General features: G+C 39.5%; 1 protein-coding gene across 1 annotated transcript; it reads right to left on the minus strand.

Annotated features, from left to right (window-relative positions):
- Positions 1 to 8,229: 8,229 nt before the first annotated feature.
- On the minus strand, positions 8,230 to 24,585 carry LOC117301401 (3'-5' ssDNA/RNA exonuclease TatD-like). The gene is made up of 7 exons (XM_033785365.1): positions 24,347 to 24,585; positions 20,316 to 20,499; positions 18,522 to 18,762; positions 16,771 to 16,885; positions 14,635 to 14,795; positions 13,933 to 14,116; positions 8,230 to 11,431 (listed from the first exon to the last, which is right to left on the minus strand). Exons 1-7 carry the CDS (start codon positions 24,441 to 24,443, stop codon positions 11,112 to 11,114), a joined length of 1,302 nt encoding a protein of 433 aa, XP_033641256.1. The 5' UTR covers positions 24,444 to 24,585; the 3' UTR covers positions 8,230 to 11,111.
- Between the last annotated feature and the right edge of the window lie 167 nt (positions 24,586 to 24,752).

Genomic DNA, 24,752 nt, shown 5'->3' on the forward strand with positions numbered 1-24,752 from the left:
TTTTTGCGTTTTAGTGCAAGAGTTTGAGAATTGTTGTACATTTTCAATAAAAATACTATAACGCTCACACCCACACATTCCAAGATATAATTGTAATAAAATATTCTGTGCATTTTCCAACATTTTTTACTTCTAAGTGGCTCTTCAACTTCAAAGACTCTTGGACCTGATCTCCCCTGTTAGATACGTGGAATGGTCCATTCTAGGATATAGGACACCAAACTATAACAATGCTGGTAAAAAGTAAAATTAGTACAGTCAATTGGACGATAATGAACCTTATTGTTATCGCGGCCTAATTATCACCATACATTCAAGAACTCATAACCATGAAATCCCTCTCTCAGCCTCAATCGACCTACCGTCTCAGGAGTTCTCAAGATCCCACATTGTTATCTCACCCATCTAGGAAATCTAGGGTAACTTTAGGTGATCGGGCATTTCTATACGCCGCTCCAAATCTTTGGAATAATCTCCCACCTTGCATAAGACAGTCTTCTTCACTTAATGTATTTAAATCTAAGTCAATTCTTGTGTTAGTGTATTTGTTTTTTCATATTTATTTTCTGCATTTTTTGTACTCCATGTAATGCGCAGTAGAGTATATTTATATAGGTATCTGCGCAATATAAATGTCCGTATAATTATTACTATTATTATTATTATTATTATTATTACTCAAGTCTGACGTCATTACCACAAAATGTAAACAACATATTTTTTTATATTTCTTTATATATTTTTTTTTACTAAACTTGGGTTTCAACCAACAAGGTATCCTTCAAACATAAATTGTTTTTTCACATGAATTTTTATTTTAATTTTACTGACTGTAAATGTAGATTCTAATGTTCTGAAAAGTGAACACTTCATTTCATTTAACATGACTTGTTATTTTAACTTATTATGACTGACAATAGTACGTTTCGTCACCATGATGGTAGCATCAGTCAGATATGGCGAGTAGTGAGTAAGTCACTTGGCAGACATTTGGGTTATTTAGTCAACGAGTCGGTCAGTGGCAGTAAGTCAGTCAGTCATGGTAGTGAGTCAATCAATCGTTAGGGCATTGAGTCAGTCAGTCAGTGAGTCGGTGAGTTAGTCAGCGAGTGAGTCAGTCGAGGAGTTAGTCAGGCAGGGAGTAAGTCACGTCACTCAGGAAGTGAGTCATACAATCATTAGGAAAATGAGTCAGTGAGTCAGTGAATTAGTCAGGCAGTGAGTTAGTGAGCGAGGCACTCAGTAAGTCGGTCAATTATTAAGACAATGGGTGAGGGTGAGTAAACTACTCAATTATCAAGTCAGACAGTTAGTGAGTCAGTCAAGGAAATGAGTCAACCAGTCATTCATAAGTCAGTCAGTGCATCAGTGAGTCACCAAGTTGGTAAGTCCATTATTTCGGCAGTGAGTAGTTCAGTCAGACAGTGAGTCAATCAATCAATAAAATAACCTGTTGACTCCCCGTACTACAAGACCGGGTTTAGATTCACCAGCAACATGCTCCTTGTTCCCCGGTCTCGTCTAGCCAGCTACGGGGACAGGGGACATCACCCAGGCTCTCAGGGAAATACATTAAAGATGCTATGTCAGATTTTTTGCCGATTTGACCCTAAAATTTTGATTTAAAATTCAGTAGGTATTTTGATGGGGGTCGAGAAAGTTACAAGCTTTCATTTGAGCCATTGCTCGAAAAAGTCCGCCAATTATTAGTAGCCGTGAAATTCACAATGTGCATTGTGCTCACAATATATCACGTGACCAATTCTTTTGTGTTTTATAAGAAACGTTTTAAATTTTTGTCATGGTTCCTGACCATTAAAAGTAAAAGTTAAACTTCTTTTCGTTAGAGCGGGTGATACTCTTTCAAATACCATTCACTCAAACAAATCTATGTTCTTATGTTTGGGGCCAAAAATCTGACATAGCATCTTTCAGCAGCAACTTAAGACACGCCTGTTCACTCTTGCTTTCCCTAACACTTGAGAATTCCCTCTTTTCCTTCTTGACTGGCGCCTTTGAATGGTTTTACACCACATTTAGTGCGACTTTATAAATGCTGTGTAATTATTATTATTATTTTATCAACCAAATAGTCAATAAACTTAGACTCATCAATCTGTGTGAAGTTGATGGTGCTGATCAATACGTCCTAAGTGTGGTATCCACTGACTCGATCAAATCCCTGACACCTTGGTCACTAAACATGAAAAATAAAAGTGAATAAAGAGTACATTTCCTTGAGGTAGAATAATCTACTCCACTGTAGTAGATAAGACAAGTTCTCAAGTTTTAACCTACTCTTAATGCTTGCAATGTGTAATAATGTTTTGTATTTAGAGTTTAGACCTATTAATTGCTTTTTTAATACTTCTGGATTTCTATTTATTAAGTTTGTTTACTAACAGGTTGTATGTTTTAAAGAATTTTTACCCGTTGTTATAATTCCGTATTTCTTATATTTTCTCGAAAACTACGCTACTTCAGAGGGAAAGAAGTAATTTTCCCACGAATTTAATTTCGAGACATCAGATTTAGAATTTGAGGTCTCGAAATCAAGCATCTGAAAGCACGCAACCTCGCGGTGGGCATTGGTTTTTATAGGTGATGATAACCCTTCTTAGGATATTGGTGTTACGGACTGTGAAGGGGGAACCCCCAGTTCATCCACGTAGGTGGCACTGTGCACATAATTGGAAGTTTTGAATTGGTTGGTTGATAGCCCAAATCACTTATAGCCCTCGCCATAAAGTGGCCATTCATGGCCTTTCTGCTGATGTAGGAGATCTCTCGTAAAAACACAACAACAAAAAACCTAGCTGGTTGGTAAACAGCAACCATTAGGGAAAGTTCATCTGCCATAAATGTTGCCGTCATGCTGCCAGGTTTTCCCGGCCAATTTGAAAAAAAATTCAATCACGCTTTCAAATTCAAGCAAGTTTAAATAATTAAACTAGAGTAATCTTTCGATAGTATTGCACTCAATGTTAAAGTTGTCCGGGACACATTTTAAGAAATCCTAACCACTGTGAAAAAGCGTAAACTGAAGGGGTATGGGCACACTTCACGATTATCAAGACTTGCTAAGACGCTCCTGCAAGACACTGTACAAGGAGGAATGAGGAGAGGCAGGCAGAGACAAAGATGGGAGGACAATATCATGGAGTGGATGGGTCTGACGCTGAATGACTCCCAGAGAAAGCCTGAGGATCGAGAGGGATAGAGGAAACTGATTGACAATTAGTCATCAAGTGGTGTACTCACAGTCAGTGCCCGACAGTCAGAAGGCTTCGGGATATGTAACTGGTAACGGGTAAGAAATCACATATTATCCCTTTAAACAAAACTCGTTTGTTTAATGGAACAAAATACAATTAGGATTGTCAAGAAGGGTCACAGAGGTCACAAATATTTCCAATGATTTGACGAGATGAAATATCATGTTTGTTGTTTTCATAAGTCTGCCGTAAAAAATAATTATCCCCTTAGGCACAAAGAGTAAGAAGTGTCCAACATAATAATCCAGTATTTCATTTTAAATCCATGGTCGTTTTAGAGAGTTTAAAAACCAAAGTCTTTCTAAAGCACTTCTTACTAATCGATAATCCTCTAATCTCCAACCTCTTCCCCGGGGATCTGGTATAATTAAACCTGGAGGTATTGACTCCAAGGTGTATATGGGGTCGACTTCCTGGGGGAGCGGTACTCTGTTTGACAAGGTTCCTACGAATCGACGGCTGTTCTAGACGGCTGTTTTATGTTACGTTTCACCATTTGTTATTTTGATCCATCCTGTAAGGGATAATAATTGTAAACGGGTGTGAAACATGAACTAAAAAACAAGTCAAACCATTCATGTCCATCTTTATCAACATTTTTGTGTTGAAAACTTAATTATTATTAAATTTCGTAAAGGGAACATGTTTCTTTGTTCTTCATTTCTTTTTTAACAAACAAACAAACAAATAAACACCCAACACACAAAAGCCTCGTTAGAACGAAGTGGCGACTGCGGCTGAGGCTGTTGACAATTCTTAACATTTTCAAATGTAGCGATCTAGCTATAGCCAATCAGGTAAAGTCATTTCTACACTGCAAACACATAGGTGTTAAAATGACACCATGGGTATTTTCACACATTATACCAATGGGAACACCAAACTAACACTAAAGAGTGTTAAAAAACACCAAAATGTAGTTGTGTTGGGAGAAATGCGTTGTATTTTATTCTGTTTGAAGTGTATACAATGTCATAACACACAGATTTTCATTTAGAACAAAAAGTAATAATCTGAGGTTTTAAGGTAGTTTAATTGTCTAACTCTTCAGCTGCAACATTTTGACAAAGTATGTATATTGTTCAGCAACTGGACAAGAAAATAAAACAATGAAGAGGTTTCAATTAATTTTAGATGTGGGAGGAAAACACTGCAAATATCAGAGAAAACCCACGCAGTCAACTATAGGGACCGAAAACCCAATCCACGTAGTGCCCCCAGTTGGAGTAGAATCGGTATCCAAGAGATAGAAGGCAAGGAAATATACAGCTATACCCAAACCCAAAAGGTAAGTAATTTTAGGCTTTAATAATATTTAAAAGAAAAATGTGGGGAAAAAACATAGCATAAAACAGTTTCAAAAAGCAAAAAAACAAACCACGACGAAAAATCAGTGTCGTCATCATAAGGGACAGCGTAATCGGTTTATAAAAATCATGCCCACTAAATTAAACCCCAAATTAATGCTGCATATAGGCACGGCGGAAGGCAGTGCACATGATATTACTCATAGCGTTTGCACAACTACTGTGACTAGACACCACACACGTACATTCTTTAATGACGCCCTTTATATGGCGAGCAAGAGACAACCGTCGATGCACGCATTTGTTAGACGGTGCCCCTATCTTTATCTGCAAGGATATAAAGACAGGTACTTGCTTTTCAGAACCAATGATTTCATTGGATACAATGATTTCATTGGATAATACGTGCATTATGTAAAGCTTTCCACATCTGTGTTTTGATTGGTCCGCCGGTGACGTTTTGCAGCTGCACATTGATGTAGGTGAAAGGTGATTATGGACGGGGATTGACGTCAGATGTACAGGCTAGTATTTACTCTTCGAAAACGCTTGACTGGTCTTAAAGTGCCACGCTGCGTGTAATTGAATAATCACACAATAACGAGCAATATCAAGATGATCGAAGACGATCTAGTTGATAAAGCCAGACAGCAAAGCCAATGGGAGACTTTTAGGACGCTTTGTGGTATATAGCAGACTTACCAGGTACCATAGAAATAGAACCCGGAGAACGCTGAGCTCGACCACCCTCTGTGTCGTCTGTGGACGCGGCGTATCAATACCGCGCAATACGCGCGTATGGCAAAATATTATCATCGTGTGACACTCGCGTATGGCAACATGGCAAGATGTCAGCGTACATAGACCATTTCTAGTGTTTTCATTGGTCAATGATGATGTCATTGTATGGCAAAATTGTATGGCAAAATATTTTGCCATACACGCGTTACGAAAATGGCGTGTGCGCGTCCATAAAAATGGTCTCACAACGAAACCGCACGCACAATGAGACACTCAGCGTTCTCCGGGTTCTATTTCTATGCCAGGTATACAAACCATTATTCTCGGTGATGTGCGTATGCTCAAAAGTAAGTCTCAGTGGAAAATGACTTGGTAAGTATGCTACCACCTAGCGTTCCAAAGATGATAAGATAAGATAAGATAAGAACTGTATTATCCCGGGGAAAATTAAAACTGGCCTTGATTTAACAGTACAGACAAAAACACTACAATTGTATAACAACAAAGTATCCCATTTCATACAAACTTTTTGTTAAAAATTTTGATATATTTTGTAGATATATATATATATTTGCCAAGGACATGAATCTCTACTTTTTACAGTCATTGAAGATTATGTATATTAAGATTAATCTGTAGAATTTTCAACTTTATCAGTCGTCAAGTTTTTCAGAAAACCATAGAAGTTAAAATCACAGAGCGGTGTTTTCAGGAGCGCCTAAAATAATGCGGAAAACTCCTGCAATCCATATGCAAGGCTTCTGTCTGAGGTGGGATTAGAACTGGGGTCCACGACCACGGCGGTGAAAGGCAGGGACAGAACTGAGCCAAACTGACAGCACCATCGTAATCAAACATAACTCATCAATTTCTTTTGGTATTATTTCCACTAGAGAGTTCACGTGAAAATCGGCAGGTTAAAAAGAAAAACTTTGAACTCTTCCCTTTCATTGTATAGAACAAACTGTCAAACTTCTTCGATCCCGGAGAAGCAAATGTTAAAAAGTATGCTGTAACGTAATCCAATTTGAACTGCAAACGTGTGAATGAATTATCCAACTGGATTGAATGTATTCTCAAGAGCAGACAGACGTTGATATAATGTTGTTTCTCGTGTAACTTATAAAATACCGTTAGAGGCACTGTTAGTGTTAATACTATCTCCGGTCTCGGCGGGAAAAACACTTTGCTTTAGGATAATCTTCTTTCGTTTGATCTCTGGACCAAGGTGTACATTGAATGTAATTTAATTGGTATCCTCTTCGTGGTCAATGAGTTCCTGCTCGACTATTGGCGCTGCAATTGATTCTTGACAGTATATAACCACTCCCTCTGTTCACGTTTTAAACCAACATCACCTCGACTTTTAGGGCAAGGAGATTACCTTGCTGTTATCTAGGTTACATTGCCATTTAACTCATTACGTCATTGCATAGAGATACAGAGGCCATTTTGATTTGGCGGCGACAAGGTTTATGACGCTGACAATCTACGTGTGTCTGTGACGTAAGCTACAATGTATTTCGGGTCTCACATTTTCACAACTCTGAAAGGGCGGATTGTGGTTGGTTTGGGGTTGGGGTTTGGTTTGCCGTTAGGAGTAGGTATAGGCCTACACATTCAAACCGGGTACATATAACAATAGAGAGAAGAGAGTCAACAGTTCGGGAAAGGTCTACGGTTAGAAAACGTGACTGTTCACAACCAATGGAAGCTGTTGCGAAAAAACGTTTGAGCAGACAAACAAGATGGACAATAGGAGGTCCACGGTTGCTGGCGTATATACCCTTGTGTGGGTGGGTGGGGTAGAATGGGGATTGGAATTTGAGTTAGGGGCAACTGAATACAAAACACATTTAACAACGAACAGGAACTCCGTGAATATCATCTTTTATTCAACAGACAAACGTCGAAAAGTTGACGTCTCGAAATATAAAACAACATTTTGGCATTCCTTTGCTTTCATAAAGGAAAATTACGGATATTGTAAATTCTTAGAGAGAGTATTGTAAGATATAATGAGAATCGTACAGCCATTCAAAAGTTATGAAATCATGCACAAAGATTATGCAAAACATACAGATATGCTACGTGTATTACAATACCAAACTGGGTTTACTTTCTTCAAGCGAGTAACTTAAATTTGCAACGTTTAAATGTCAAAATAGTTCCGTACTTCTTATTGTATTATTTCGTAATTTGCTATTCGGTTGGACTGCGTTGAACCTTGGTGGCAGCACAGCACGACGGTAAGCTTACAATAGACCGTATCGCACATGTTGCATGCTGGTCTACCTAGCGATCAAGTTTTATCGCTAGCTAGACCAGCATGAACTTTGTCCAACAGTTAGCGCTTGCGCAATGGTATTGCGAAAAGGTTGATGAACGTCCAAGTGCATCTCTAACAAAAGTGTACAAGTTGAGTGTTTTGCCAGTCATACTCCAGGTTTTTACAGATTTTCATTGTTTAACCTTATACATAAGTTGCTGTACACAAATAAACACATTCATTTTGTTTTTGTCATTTAAATCGAAACATCAGGCCATTAACACTTTGTTACAATACTAATGAAAAACAAAAGATCGAACAAAGCCAGAAAAGAAATGGAAAAAATGGGCTCGTCTTTCTTTCGCAAAATGTTAGCCATTAATGGGATATTTTGAAACGCTAGGTGGCAGCAGACTTACCAGGTACATTTCCATTGTTTACATTACCGAGAACAATGGATTTACAAGGTAAGTCTGCTGCCACCTAGTGTTTCAAAGCCACCATTGTTGTTAATTATTTTGTATTTCCTTTTCCTTGCCCATTATGCAAAACAAAAAGTCCTACACTTCAAGTGTCTCTTACATTAGGTATGGTGAATACTGTAGCATTTTATCTTTATAAGGGTTACATGTTCGTGTCATTACAATAACATTCACATAATTTGTGTCTTTTTTTTTGATCAAGTGTTTGATGAGTTGAAATCAACAATAGTATATGAAAAAAAACACGATATTGCTGACTACAGTATAAGTCTATAAAATTGCTGATGTTCTATCAAGTTTGAATTCATTAACGGGTCTTTCAGTTAATTAAATTAACAATTAAATTAACAATTTGAAGTGTAACCCTCATAAGAAACTGTTGTCAATAATATAACAACACATACAACATAATAATAGGCTTTCCTACTGGTTTAAAAAAAGTTAATTCAACTTAGTTTGAAAATCAATGTCCTGTTGCTTTAGTATTCAACAGTCAAAATGGGTAATTAAATGTCAATAGTTAAGTATCAACCCGGTCAGGCAACATCATTCAAATTCATTGTTGCGAAAATAATTCAATTTAGCAAAAGCCAACAGCAAGAGTGTGATAAACCCTTCTATTTCTTCAATTTGAGCTTGAAACATGATGTAAAATTTCAACTGATTTGTCAAAACTTAGTCTTGGCTCAGGCTTGGAATTTCATTTTATGAAAGGGCGAGGCATGTTATATTTTGCAAAGAGGACTTCCATTGAGAAATCTTAAAGTCAATGGGAAAGTTGTAAAGGGGGCACCAAGGCCAATTCCAGGGGCAACGAGGTCATGACCTCTGTTGCCTCCACGTAATTCAAGGCATATTGGATGTCTTCAAATGAAAAAGAATTACTATAACAAACCTAAGAACAAATTGGAAAAATTTCGACAAACAAAATCGAAATTGCACATGCAAACTAAAATGAATGCAATAGTTGATAACAGGAAATCTTGGTTCGAATGATTATGGGAAATATTTGTGAATTTGAATGTGTGTGAGTAAGACTAAATTAATCCTCACTGAAATTGAGCAGGAAACTTGTAAACAACAAATAACTACAATAGTAAAAGTCTTTTAAACAAATTAAAAACAACATTATAAAATAATGAAATATAACAGATTTCAACGATCTGTATTTCAAAATACCAAATTGTACACACGATAAATTTCGCAGCAGTCCAAAAAGAGTATTGGAATCCCAATTTTTTTTTTTTACGAAGCCCCTAAAATAAGATTAACAATGCTTATTGGAAAATAACCACCATAAAAACCGATTCCTAACTTAGCAAAAAAAAAACTAATCAGCTGCTTTCATAACAAGGTAGCTCAGATTCGAGTTTGTTTTGTTTTGTTTTGTAAATTAAATAATAATTTATAGAAAACAACAAGAAGCTTCAAATTTTGGGAACATTTTGCGGCACTTACATCCGGACACTACGTTCAGACTAAAAGACTTTTCTTCAAGAAATTCTTAGTTGATATTCATTTGTTACGTATTTGAAGCTTTTAATTCTGCACTCGGTTGTTGTTTTTGCTTTCAATTTTTTGTTTGAACTTGAATAACATTATACATTTTTTAGCTACTGAGCTGAAAGTAAATGTATTTTAATATTGTGTAACAGAACACACAGATGACAAGAAAAAAGGGAAAAAAGCCTTGTCTTAATGTGAAACAATGGCAACATTAAGGGTATCAACCAACTTTTTCACCAGACATTCTGAATGCTTGAGTGAATTTTCTAGAGGGACCAAAACAAAATCCAAGCAATCTTGATAAAGACGAATAATTGACCTGTCAATCATGTTGTTATCGTAAGAAACTGTTGTACTGCAACACTTGACTCAGGCATGTATGCTTTGTTTGTTGAAAGGGCAAGGCCACCAAGACATCTTCTCCTGCGAGGAAATTGTTAACTTCTACAGAAGCATTTCAAGGGCACCAAGGCATTGACTAGAGGGCATGGTGGCAATCGCCTTCGTTTCCACCGTTTAGTATCAAGCCGGTTTTCTGCAGTACAGTTGCTTGTAAAAAAATACCTCATACAGGGCTCAAAATTTACACAGGACTGCAAGCCTGAAGCAAGTGATCTGAGCAGTTGGCTGGTGAACACGTAGCTAGACAAATCCGATGGTCTTGATTTTTTTACAACAAAATAATAATACCTCAAATTTAAAAACAAAATAGTTTAAACTGTTGACTTTGAGTCTGGTACTGGTGAATATCATTAACCTTTGCTGAGAATCAAAGTAAATTTTGCTTGTTCAAATCAAAAACATTTTACAAGTTCAACTTTTAAGAACATTTGTTCTCATTAAAATTGTTGTGTGAATAAAGATATTGAGCTACAAACCCTGCAGTCTTGTGGAATTTTAGCCACTTAATATTTGTTTAAATCTTTTTTTTAAAGTATGTCGCCAGACACACAATGCCTGAAGGCCACTTTAAGGTGTGGGCTACAATTATTTGTTTTCCAAAGGCCGTTGCCAGCTACTCATAGGGCTGGAACAGGGTTACCCCTTTTACAGTCCATACTGGCTTGGGTATCACCAATACAAGCCCTGTCTTATGAATTGGCCCTTTAGAAGTAACAGAACTAACACCAATGCTTGAGGGACACATTAATACAAAGCATCCGTTTAAAATCTAAAAGAGTTATCGCCTAGAATTTGTAAAATAATCAATTATAGTTAGTTCATCTTGTACATGAGGCAAGAATCACCAAATCAAATCTACACGTACATGTAAATAGCACTAAAGTCTTTAAATAAAAAATACCAAATCCATAAAACAAAACCTTCATCCACAAAGCAGAAAAAAAAAAGATTTTTAAAATTTGCAAATGCAAAATAAAAACAAGGGTAAACAAAAACTTGTTTGCCAACTCCTTCTTATAAATCAACGTACTTCAACAACTCCGAAATTTCTCCAGAAATAAAATCTGTAATTTTAAATCTACTTATAAAAAAAAATACTTGCCATGTGATTTCTTTGGGCACGGTACTTTTACTCTGTGTCGAGGTCAAACGCTTGACAGGCGTTCTTGGAGGTTTTCTCCGCAACCTCGTTGGGTTCCATCTGAAGGAAATGCGCAACAATCTCACACACAATGGGGAGCTTCGCGGGCTCATTGCGAGGAAACGGGCTCCAGTACGTCAAGGGAGGAAGGCACTCAAGGACCTGCTTCAAGGAGTCCCAAACCTCAATATCTTTAGAGATCCGTGGCTCCATGAAGGGAGCGTTGCTCTCTAACAGGACTCTCTCTAGTGGCAGAGTGCCGTCCTTCAACATGTCGGGAATCTTGATGTCAACCTGACAAACAAAGCCTGGGAAGTTGGTATGAAATACAGACAAATTGTTAGATGCGGGCATGATATTTGGTCCTTGGCAAAAAAAGTAGGTTATTTATACAAATACTGTAATGCTGTCAAAGACTTTTCAGGCTCTACTAATAAAAAAAATCAAAGAACAAAAAAATCAGGAAAACAAACTACCTGCAGATGGTTGGCGAAGTTCTGTGGTGTTATGCCCTACGAAGTCACTAAACAACTAATAGTTAACCATTGGTTGTTGGGCAAACTTGACCAGAGCTGGAACATCTGAAGTCACACTTCGAGGCTTGTGAATAACGCCAGAGAACTGCCTCCAAACTGGCATGTATTTTCATCTTTGACATACCCTCACTTCACATGGAGATTTGCTGTCAGATTCTATTGCAGACGTGACCAGGGGTTGCCCTTAACTTTTTTTTCAACTGGCCAGCAGGACCAGTTGGCTTGATTTTTGACTGGTCCGCCAGGTTTTTGACTGGTCCGTCAATTTTTTTAAAATTTTTTAAAACTAAATAGTATACTGTTGTATACCAACTGCTCGATTTCCGATCGTCGCTATTTCAAAATTCAACATGAATTGCAACATCAACTGCACTGGAAGCCATACTTTATTTATGTGTACCAAGTTATTGTGTTCGTAAGAGAGTACCAAGTTATTGTGTTCATTTGAGAGTATTTTTTCTTTTAAAATGTTATAATAATAATATTATTAAAATTAATTTAGAAACAGGTCAAATTATTTGTCAGAGTAAATTGGAAAATTTAATATGATCTTTATTGAGGTAGTTTTTTTTTGTCCACGGTTTATTGTAAGCACTCGACATCAAAGTATTCCTAAGTAAGAAGAACTTTATGATGAAAACAAATTAGTGTTTTACTAAACAAACAAAAACACCTTAAAACCGACTGTTAAAATATCATTAACTTTTTATGTATTGCCTTCAAATCTAGCATGGGGAGGGTTACGTGCGATCGCTAAAGTTATTTTATCATGTATAAACATTGCCTATTATTGTAGTTTTAATAAGTATTCAAAAACATAATACATCGTACCGAATTTCCCAAAATCTTCCCACTTTCGTCCAGAAAAAAAAACCAACAAAAAGTAGACATCAAAATAGTTGCAACATCCATGAAGAAGCATATGAGTTTACGGCATTTTTTTCAATTATGTGTATGGAAAGGTCGGTGCCGGCGTCTCTTTTGTGAACAAAATTTTAATTCAAAAAAACGTTTTTAAAAGCAGCAAAAACAACTGCGCCTTTGTTTAACACATGATTGCATTCTAGAACCCAAGTCTTTCTTGAAATCAACCCGCAAAAAACCCAAACAACCGCACATAACCAGTAGATCGCCCACCAATCGCCCGCAAAAAAAAAAAACGAGCCCCAAATAACAACAAAATTAAGCAAAATCAGGACGGAAGAATCTTACTAAACACAATTAAATACTCCTTTTTGCTCATCCAGAGTATCCTAACTTGGTAATTTTTGTTGAATGAAGCCTCATCGTCTCGCTCGTTTTTCGTAAGCACGCTAGACTCTTATTCCCACACGGAAATCTGCTCCGTTGACGACCATGCTGCTGACAGAATGTGTTTTGCTTTGTGGTCTTTTGTCAAGGCGATTAAAGCTACTTTTGTCAGCTATCGCGTACTTTCACCAATAGAGGGCGTCTATTCTCACGCTATCAAATATTCTGAAACGCCCTCTAGCGGTCAATGTTTCTTACACTTTTTGCAACACGTGAACTAAGACGAAGACTACAAGCCTTTGCGTTGCATGATGTCAGCCGGACCAGTTGGCAAGGTGTTTCAGCTGTTCCGCCGCGATTTCTACTGGCATTTGGCCAGCCCTCTAGCGGTCAATGTTTCTTACACTTTTTGCAACACGTGAACTAATACGAAGACTACAAGCTTTTGCGTTGTTCTGTAGTACCGCTGCCGATATTTTTGACTGGTCAGCCGGACCAGTTGGCAAGGTGTTTCAGCTGGTCCGCCGCGATTTCTACTGGCATTTGGCCAGCCCTCTAGCGGTCAATGTTTCTTACACTTTTTGCAACACGTGAACTAATACGAAGACTACAAGCCTTTGCGTTGCATGATGGGATTTGCGCTGTGTATGCGTGATCGTCGAAAGTTTGCCAGCGTTCAGCGGCACTTCAAATGATTTTTTTACGTTTTATCCAAACCTTTAGTGAATGTTTTTTACGTTTTATTCGAGCCTAAAAATAGTTTTAAAAATATTCATAGTTCCGTAGTACCGCTGCCGATATTTTTGACTGGTCAGCCGGACCAGTTGGCAAGGTGTTTCAGCTGGTCCGCCGCGATTTCTACTGGCATTTGGCCAGCGGACCCGCGTTAAGGTCGAATGCTGGTGACAGCAATGACTAACTGGGCATCTATATCACTGCACGTAGATCCAATGATGGAATCACTGGATCTACATTGTAGCGGCAGGGACCTGTCTTTATCCTAGACGTTGATTAACACATACCTGTTAGGCCGATCCAGAAGCTCTTTTCCACATACGTCTTGACTTCATCTTCAGTGCCAGTGAAGCAGTGGATAATACAAGCAGGAAGCTGCTCTTCATACCTCATCAGTATCTCCATTAGCTTAGAGTGGGCTTCTCTCTCATGAAGAAGGAGAGGCTTCTTCAGCCTACAGGCAAGTTGAACCTGAAACAAAGGTCATTAGGCAGAATGATTTAGCCTAGGTGACTAGTGTGTCCTGTGTTGAAGGCAAATATTGACTGCTTAGTCTGGCTGCGACTACCGTTTTGCAACTACTCGATTAATCGTGTCGATACTACTACTACAAAGATAGTCACAACTACCTGCTTGCTGAACCAATATTGTGTCGCTCATGACTATTCGCAAGAACATAATTTACTTCTGAAACACAATCAGACATCAGTGACACCATCCTTCAATCATTTCAGACTTTAAAATGAAGACCTTGCGAATACGAAGCCTGGTACATACATCTACGCTCTTCTTCGGTTTTAAAAGCCCCACTCTTCTATCTGGGATGCTCTTAATGGTTTGATCTCTTGTTTTTACAAACCGTTTTATCAAACAAAACAAAAAATGACTTAAGTGTATTTACATGAACCAGTTAATTATCTCACTGCACCTTGAGAGTGGTGCCCTTCAGCCACAACACTAACTCTACAGGGGAATAATGGGTACCATACCTGCTTCTCAAACACTTCTTCCTGTATGTTGGGATCAGAGAAATTCCGGTTAAAGTCAAGTCCGGTTTCTCCAATGGCTACACATGCTGGATCCGCAGCTAGCTTTTCCAGTTTCTCCATTGTCGTGTCATCCCAAATCTTAGCGCTATGTGGGTGGACACCTGGCGTGATAGAAAATATTCAACTCAATAATCATAACTAGCTATGCTAAAAAGTGGTACCTTTGAAGTAAAAGTTTATATTTTATTTATTTTCATTTCATATGTATTTATAATTCTTTCTGGTGAGGCGCTTCAGCCTCCCTACTACTGTCATAGTGACACACCTTGCCACTTAACCCTGGGAGGAAAGTCACTTAAGCATTATTTTGTTCAAGTTCAAGGCTATTACCATGATAAATTAACATGTATGACATTGCCACAAACTTTTGTTTTGTGTTGTTTTTCTTTGATTTAAAAGCTTCCTTTAGGTTTTTGAAACTTGGTCAGGGTTGGTTGGCAAAAACTTGGGCTGCGACATTGCAATAATTAGGTCTATAATCACTGGACACAGATATAAAGTTCTAATAGTCCCTAGTCATACCTGCTAGAATAGAGTTCTAATTGTCCCTAGTCATAGAGTTATGTGAAATGGTCCTTAGTCATACCTGCTAGAAAAGAAACTAATGGTCCTTAGTCATACCTTCTAGAACAGAGTTCTAATACAGTAGTTCCTAGTCATACCTGCTAGAATAGAGTTCTGCTGGTCCCTAGTCATACCTGCTAAGAACAGAGTTCTAATGGTCCCTTGTCATACCTGATAGAACAGAGTTCTAATACAGTAGTTCCTAGTCATACCTGCTAGAATAGAGTTCTGCTGGTCTCTAGTCATACCTGCTAAGAACAGAGTTCTAATGGTCCCTAGTCACACCTGCTAGAACTGAGTTCTAATAGTCCCTAGTCATACAGTACTTGCTAAAGTAAGAGTTCTAATGGTCCATAGTCACACCTGCTTGAATGGAGTTACAAGTGTATAGTGGTCCTTAGTCAACCTGATAGAACAGAGTTCTAATAGTTCCTAGTCATACCTGCTAGAATAGAGTTCTGCTGGTCTCTAGTCATACCTGCTAAGAACAGAGTTCTAATGGTTCCTAGTCACACCTGCTAGAACAGAGTTCTAATGGTCCCTCGTCATACATGCTAGAACAGAGTTTAATGGTCCTTAGTCATACCTGCTAGAACAGAGTTCTAATGGTCCTTAGTCATACCTGCTAGAACAGAGTTTAATGGTCCCTAGTCATACCTGCTAGAACAGAGTTTAATGATCCCTAGTCATACCTGCTAGAACAGAGTTTAATGGTTCCTAGTCACACCTGCTAGAACTGAGTTCTAATAGTCCCTAGTCATACATGCTAGAACAGAGTTGAATGGTCCCTAGTCATACCTGCTAGAACAGAGTTGAATGGTCCCTAGTCATACCTGCTAGAACAGAGTTTAATTGTCCCTAGTCATACCTGCTAGAACAGAGTTTAATGGTTCCTAGTCGTACCAGCTAGAACAGAGTTCTTATGGTCCCTCGTCATACATGCTAGAACAGAGTTTAATGGCCCCTAGTCATACCTGCTATACAGAGTTTAATGGTCCCTAGTCATACCTGCTAGAACAGAGTTTAATTGTCCCTAGTCATACCTGCTAGAACAGAGTTTAATGGTTCCTAGACATACCTTCTAGAACAGAGTTCTAATGGTCCCTAGTCATACCTTCTATCTAAGTTCCTATGATTCCTTGTCATACCGGCTATAACAGAGTTTTAATGGACCCATTGAGTTATATGTTAGAACTAGAGGGCCCACTGGCCTATATATGTGACCCGGCATGCGCTTAGTTGACAAAACAGGCATCGCACAGTGTGTGTTTGTGCGGCCCTTTTGTAAATTGATAAAACAGCATTGCATAGCATTCAATAAACACAAACTCCCAATGTGTGTTTAATATCAACGCAAGTACAGAATGGCGCGCTCGTGTCTCCTTGGGTCCCGTCGCGTTTGTGCAAGAAGCATCACCAGTGCGGCCTCTACATGTAGTTCTTATACCATAACTCTATGAAAGGTCCCTGGTTATCTGCTAGAAGAGAGTTCTAAAGTTCCCCCGGTCATACCTGCTGTGTAATACAGAGTTCCCTCGTATTTCTTGACCAGTTCCTGAGCAGCGGTAGTTGTAGCGATTGACGTCCCTGTGACAACCATCTTCTTCACACCCATCGATTCAGCCCTCTGTTGAGAAAGTACAGGATTGGTTAAGGGATCTATTGACTTCGGATCCACACAAATATGCCTGGAATGGTGGTTTCTATTTATTTTTGTGCAATAACACAGCCTACCATTTAATCAAGTCAAAGTTTGGTTCAAGAAGTAAAAGGAAACTCAAAATTTTTTTAAAATCTTTTTGTGGGGCGTGTCTGTAGACTTCTCTGAAGAGCATAATCTACCCAGCAAATAAATATACACATGTACACAAACAGGTAAAGGAAGAGGGGTATGAGTGCATTGGACCTAAGTCACCTATGGTAAGGAAGAGGGGGTATGAGTGCATTGGACTAAAGTCACCTATGGTAAGGAAGAGGGGGTATGAGTGCATTGGACTAAAGCCACCTATGGTAAGGAAGAGGGGTATGAGTGCATTGGACCTAAGTCACCTATGGTAAGGAAGAGGGGGTATGAGTGCATTGGACTAAAGCCACCCATGGTAAGGAAGAGGGGGTATGAGTGCATTGGACCTAAGTCACCTATGGTAAGGAAGAGGGGGTATGAGTACATTGGACCTAAGTCACTTATGGTAAGGAAGAGGGGGTATGAGTGCAGTGGACTAAAGTCACCTATGGTAAGGAAGAGGGGGTATGAGTGCATTGGACTAAAGTCACTTATGGTAAGGAAGAGGGGGTATGAGTGCATTGGACCTAAGTCACTTATGGTAAGGAAGAGGGGGTATGAGTGCAGTGGACTAAAGTCACCTATGGTAAGGAAGAGGGGGTATGAGTGCAGTGGACTAAAGTCACCTATGGTAAGGAAGAGGGGGTATGAGTGCAGTGGACTAAAGTCACTTATGGTAAGGAAGAGGGGGTATGAGTGCATTGGACCTAAGTCACTTATGGTAAGGAAGAGGGGGTATGAGTGCAGTGGACTAAAGTCACCTATGGTAAGGAAGAGGGGGTATGAGTGCATTGGACCTAAGTCACCTATGGTAAGGAAGAGGGGGTATGAGTACATTGGACCTAAGTCACTTATGGTAAGGAAGAGGGGGTATGAGTGCAGTGGACTAAAGTCACCTATGGTAAGGAAGAGGGGGTATGAGTGCATTGGACCTAAGTCACTTATGGTAAGGAAGAGGGGGTATGAGTGCAGTGGACTTAAGTCACCTATGGTAAGGAAGAGGGGGTATGAGTGCATTGGACCTAAGTCACCTCTGGTAAGGAAGAGGGGGTATGAGTGCATTGGACCTAAGTCACCTATGGTAAGGAAGAGGGGGTATGAGTACATTGGACCTAAGTCACCTATGGTAAGGAAGAGGGGGTATGAGTGCATTGGACCTAAGTCACTTATGGTAAGGAAGAGGGGGTATGAGTGCATTGGACCTAAGTCACCTATGGTAAGGAAGAGGGGGTATGAGTGCAGTGGACCTAAGTCACCTATGGTAAGGAAGAGGGGGTATGAGTGCAGTGGACTAAAGTCACCTATGGTAAGGAAGAGGGGGTATGAGTGCATTGGACCTAAGTCACTTATGGTAAGGAAGAGGGGGTATGAGTGCATTGGACCTAAGTCACCTATGGTAAGGAAGAGGGGGTATGAGTGCAGTAGACTAGAGTCACCTATGGCAAAGAAAATGGGCTACGATGTAACGTGGTATACAAACCTTAAGAACATTCTTCAAGGTGCGGCTGGGCAGACCCTGTCGACCGAATGTCTTATGCATCAAGTTGGCTCCCACATCAATCAAGGTGTAGGTATGTGAGGGATCGGCGAGCAACTTGCTGGCTACCGGTCGAGGACGTTGTCTCCTGTTGCTCTGTACACCTTTATTGTCACCAGTGAACCTGGACTTGCTGTTAGCATCGCGGGCAACTTGGACACGGAGCTTGCGGCCGTCGAGTGCCCTGAATAAACAAAAAACAAATTTGCATGGTTAATTAAAGTGTGACAACAAAAGAAAGAATTACCAGCATGTCACTTTCTATATTTAGACTTCCATTAAAGACAGTGGACACTATTGGTAATTGTCAAAGACTAGCCTTCACAGTTGGTGTATCTCAACATATGCATAAAATAACAAACCTGTGAAAATTTGAACTCAATCGGTCATCGAACTTGCGAGATGATAATGAAAGGAAAAAACACCCTTGTCACATGAAGTTGTGTGCGTTAAATGGTTGATTTCGAGGCCTCAAGTTCTAAACCCGAGGTCTCGAAATCAAATTCGTGGAAAATTACTTCTTTCTCGAAAACTATGGCACTTCCGAGGGAGCCGTTTCTCACAATGTTTTATACCATCAACCTCTCCCCATTACTCGTCCCCAAGTAAGGTTTTATGCTAATAATTATTTTGAGTAGTTACCAATAGTGTCCACTGCCTTTAATATGAGTCTAGAGTTGTCATTACAGCGATTATTATTAAAGGAAGTGGTGGACACTACACACTATTGGTAATTACCCAAAATAATTCAGCATAAAACCTCAATTGGTAACGAGTAGCCTAATGGGGAGAGGTTGATAGTATAAAACATTGTGAGATACAGCTCCCACTGTGATGTAGTTTTCAAGAAAGAAATACTTTTCCACGAATGTGATTTCGTGACCTCAAGTAATAGAATTTGAGGTCTCGAAATCAAGCATTTGAAAGCACACAACTTTGTGTGACATGGGTGTTTTTTTCTTTCATAGTTATCTTGCAACTCCGACAACCTATGAAGCTCAAATTTTCACATGTTTGTGATTTTATGCATATGATATACACTAAGTGAGAAGACGGGTCTTTGACAATTACCGAAAGTTGTCCACTGTCTTTAAATGATTTGAAACTTGCAGGGTTCCCACCATACACAAGCTAGTGTATCGAGCCAAGCGCAAACTGGTCTAAGATCCTACTGTGCAATTTCAATGTAGTTTCCTTTTACGACTTTGTAAATTTATTTTTTATTTCAAATTTTATTTTTTTATGGGTGGGGGGGGGGGGGGGGGAGTATCTGCCAAAATTGTGGTGTATTGGTAGGCAAATCACCTGTATAAGAGAGCTCAATATGCAAGCTTGTGCATTGGTAAAACCCTGGATACTATAATACCATTTCAACCATGCATTGAGATGTGTTGGCTCTGAGGAGTGTCGTTGTGGTCTCAACCTTTCAAAAAGTATAATCTGCTTTTCAGGAGAACAGGCTAGGCAATGACCAGGGGGCATGGAGGCATTCACCTATTGCCTCCATGAAGTATTAGGCCTGCTTACTATCACAGGGATGTGATAGGCTGTTGGGATAAAAACTTAACTTTGAGCACAAAGCGCGAAAGTCACACTCTGCAATCTACTATTCCATAAAGTTTTGTGTTCTTTTTCCTATGAATTTGATCAAAGTTTTTTGGGAGGTTGGGGTTTAAAATAAACACAGATTTCTTGCTCAAGACGGAGAAACCCCATCCTTGTTATCATGTCACTTACTCTCCGTGCAATTTTAGAATGGCTTCTTTGAACTCGTCAGGAGATTCGATGTAACCAAACCCTCTTGCCCGTCCGATCCCATCCATGGCGATCTCGGCTTTCACATCTTTAGCGTTAGGCTGTGAGATACCCTCTAGTACCCACTTCTCTAGGTCCTCGGCAGTGGTTGCAAAGGGCAGGTTACCTGCAAGAAATAATTAATACAAAACGTATAACATTTAAATCACTTATACTTATCTCTTTAATTTGGGGATGCACAAAGACCCAAACTGACTGAATTAAATTTGACAAAAGAGAAACGTTTAGTTAGACTTTTATTAAGCTCATCACTACAAGCTCTGTAGTCTTGGTGCAAGACGTTTCTCGTTTCATTTTCACGCACAGCGCGGCCAATTTACCGATAGCGCGCGCTCCGACTCACCTGACTTTAGTCCACTCACCGCCCCGGAGAAACGTCTTGGTCCGTTTACTGATCGCTCGGGAAATTCCGAGCACATTCCAATCATGCCGCGCTGCGCTTGGCCTGCATAACTCTGACGTAGCAGTATCAGCATAATTTCCCACAGTCTGGTATCTTTACATCTTTGGTGCAACGCAACCAGAAACAGCCAGGCTTCCTCGTATGTTACTTGGTGTGTAGGGCTTGTATATTTACGTTCGTCTTTTAATTTTTGTAAACATGATTGCTGCTGAACGATGTGCGAATTTTAGTTTGCCCTAAAATACGTTTTTGGGGAAGATTTTGAGAATTTTTGTAAGAGCAATTAATTGAGGGGAATGGAATCTAAAAATGTTATGAACGAGGATGTTTAGCAACAGAGCTAACAAAAATAGATCGATGTACACGAACATGGGATTTTCTGGCATCTTTAGTCTTAGTCCAAAGGGTAACTTTGTAGGTAAAAATAATTATAGGGTCACAGTGCCTGAAAGTACTTATTATGCAGAAAAACTAACACAATGTACAAACGAAATTTCCGTATCATACTCACACAGCTTGGTCAAAATCAACCGGTGGTCGACCACCATTAAATATCTAAGCCTATGAGTAATTTGACACGTCTTCGCGAAGATAAGAAGCCCAGCCACAACACCACGTTGTCATTCGGTTGTGTACTGTGTGCATGTGTACAAGAAGGTACATGTACATGTCAGACATCCTTTGCCCACGCACTTGGCCACAATTAGACGTGACATTGTTCACAAGGTATTCATGGAGGACAATTTTGGCGAACGATTGTGATCGATTGTGATCTATAGTTAAGTGCCGATATAACCATGCAGGATATTTCTTTATTTTCGAAATAATGTGCAAACAAGTTCTCTCATCTGGTAATAAAACACTTGACTCCTCGAGTCTTGCCGATGCGGTCAGCAATATTGTTATAGTATTTTTTCATTGACTGACAATTTCTTCCCTACAACAATTTCTTCCCTCTAATTAATAATAACATAAAGATCATGTCAGTGATCGCCTTTGCATGCGCAACAAAACGCACATGGTGTGTATTTCCCCGGGTTCCCGCCGTAGCATGTTGCAGCGAGGCTTTTACTCGACACGGGTGCATGCAAGTTTCCAGTTGTGCGCGTGCGTAGTATTTTGTTGACCCACACGTTGAATATGTATGTGAGGTCACATAACTCAAACATGCACACAGACCAAGACGTTTCTCCGGGGCTGTGAGTTGACTAAAGTCAGGTGAGTCGCTGCGCGCGCTGTCGGTGAATTGGCCGCGGTGTGCGTGAAAAGGAAACGAGAAACGTCTTGCACCAAGACTACAAGCTCTGCTGTGCTACTGCTACACGCTACATGTAGTTCGTTCTTCGGATGGGACATAAACTTTAAAGCCGTTGGTTGCATGTGTTGTGTAACGCATGGTAAAGAACCCAGTGCACTATTTGAAAAGAGAAGGGGTTCGCCCGGTGTTCCTGGCTGTGGCTGCTCTATGCGCCGTAGCACCTTGTAAACCATTATAGGGTGCTAAATAGTCGAGTCTCAAAATTCATCACCGCATTAACCTATCTTTCTGAAAGTTTGTATTACACTTGGCGCCTTGAGTACCTTGTTTGATAGATACAGGCGCTATATAAGACTTTGATATTATGATTATTATTAGTTACACGAAGTGGTGACAATAATAAAGGCGTTTTTATATAGCGCTTTTCACGCCCGAGGGGTGTCTCAAAGCACTTCCGACATTATTACCCCGCTCACTAGGCCTTAAATTCTTCCTTAAACCATCTCAGCTCCCTGCATTCCCTGGGGAGTATATAGCCTGTGCGCAATATATGCGCAACTCGACTAAACCAATCACAAGAACCATCTCTGCAATTATAGTTAAGCTTTTTTCTCTTGCTCAGGGACACAAATGTCACGACCGGGATTCGAACCCACACTTCTGCTGAACAGAAGCATCAGAGCTTTAGTTCAGTGCTCTTACTTATCCACTCGGGCCAACCATGGAGGAAGGAAGAGGAACTCAAATGACCCGCAAAACCGCAGAGTAACAAAAGAATACTCTGACAATGCCCCTGTCTGACCAGTGAAAAAAGATAGGAGACCTCCAACTGGACGGCCGATTAACGAGCGGGATTAAATCTCTTTGAACAGAACTTGTGGTACCGCCAGTCTGCGCTCTTGCCTGCTTGTAAAGTTGAATCATGGGGAGACAAGAATTGTAAATATACCTGTTTTCATTTACCGTTTGTGGTGTTTCACGGAAACATCATGGCATAATTTTACATTTTTTGTGACTTTCTGGTCACTAGCGGTGGTTCAAAATTTGGGTATTAGCACTCGAGGGTGGTTGGTATTCAGTTGAGCTTTTCGATTTGGTGGGCACAAGTGTACACAATTTTCAGGTCTCAAAAAAGTTGTTTTTTTTCTGTATTATATCCATACGACATACAACACCATAGTTGAGTAAAAAACCAAGTGCGCACGCGCAAACTCACATACACCAGGTCGCCCATTGTCTGTATAAGGTATGTGGGTGATTACGAGGTGTCGTTAAACGACCGCGGTACCACGGTTTCAACTTTTGAAGTCCCTTCGTTCGAGCTCCTTCTCTTCCTTCCTCCATGGGCCACCACACCCTGTCACGCTCTAGAAGTTGCTGTGTCAAATTAAATTGTATTCTTAGTCGGGCGATGCGAAAATGCATTGGAAGGGCTAATTTGCAAATATTTCATATAATTATTATCTAATCAAATGAACAGATGAACTGATGAAAGATCCTCTTTTCTGTAAAGTGTTAGTAAGTAGCTGGGAAAATGGGAGTGTTCCGGGATGGGATGGCAAATAAATTCTGACTAATTTTTATTAAACATACATAACTGGATAACTTTCCGTATGGCATGGTGGTGGTGCCACCACCGTTCCACTCATTTTTACAAAGAGGGATATCTCATTGAGGGCGTACTAATACTATATTATTTCATATTGAATGGAAAAGTGGTGGCCCCATACACTAGTCCTACTCCTAGGAACTATTTCAGTTTCGTCTGGCGATAGTCGGACGAAACAGAAATAGTTCTAGGACTTTTAATATAGGAGTAGCCCCATCTGGTAAATTTGCCCCTAAATTTATCATTTTGGCCTTATTAAATTTGTCTGCTTTTGTGAGCAACTACAGAACTTAAGTTCTCTGACTCAGAAAAATCTAATAAAAGGCATTATTGTTAAATTTTATTCAAAATTCAGTTTGTAATTATATATATATATATGATTTATATTATTTAAAGTTCATGAATTGACATTGGATTTGTATTGAATTAATGTAATCGTTTTAATTTTATACACCAATAAGTTACACCGTCAGATAAAGCAATTTCACTCTTTATTTAGTAATTTGTCTTTGCCCTACGTAGATGAATGTAGAGTTCAACCATGCGAGAAGCCGGAAAAGGGTTATGGACTATATGCCGGCTACCCGGCCGGCCCACGGATTAAAATAAACAGCGTGCACTGCAGCTTTAACAAAAAATGACAATTTTCATCAGCATTTAATAAACGAAAACACAAACCTTACCAAAATAAATTTTACGATTTGTGTAATCGACATTTTCTGCATCGCCACCAGCTTCTTGCTTAATGTCAGCCACTTCGTTTTCTGTGCTGTTGGCCATGATGTTTATAGAACCAATTTACCTATCTGACTGTAAGTGAAATTAAGGACCATGTGACAAAATAGGTTGAATCACACGTACTGAAAGATGTCGCAGTAGTGTAAGTGTGGTCGGGAATGCTGTGCGTGTTTTATGCATAGGACGTGGGGCGGCGTGCACGATGTGCACAATGTGAGAACTAACCTATGACCTCTTATGAATAATTCATACCAATACCGTACCCAGGAGTTGAAATCAAAATGTCGTACGTTAAAACCATTATTAAAAGACGAGGTTGTGGCAGGGGAATTTTGGTCTGTTCCCCAACCG

This window comes from Asterias rubens, chromosome 17, assembly GCF_902459465.1.
Source record: "Asterias rubens chromosome 17, eAstRub1.3, whole genome shotgun sequence".
Lineage (NCBI taxonomy): Eukaryota > Metazoa > Echinodermata > Asteroidea > Forcipulatida > Asteriidae > Asterias > Asterias rubens.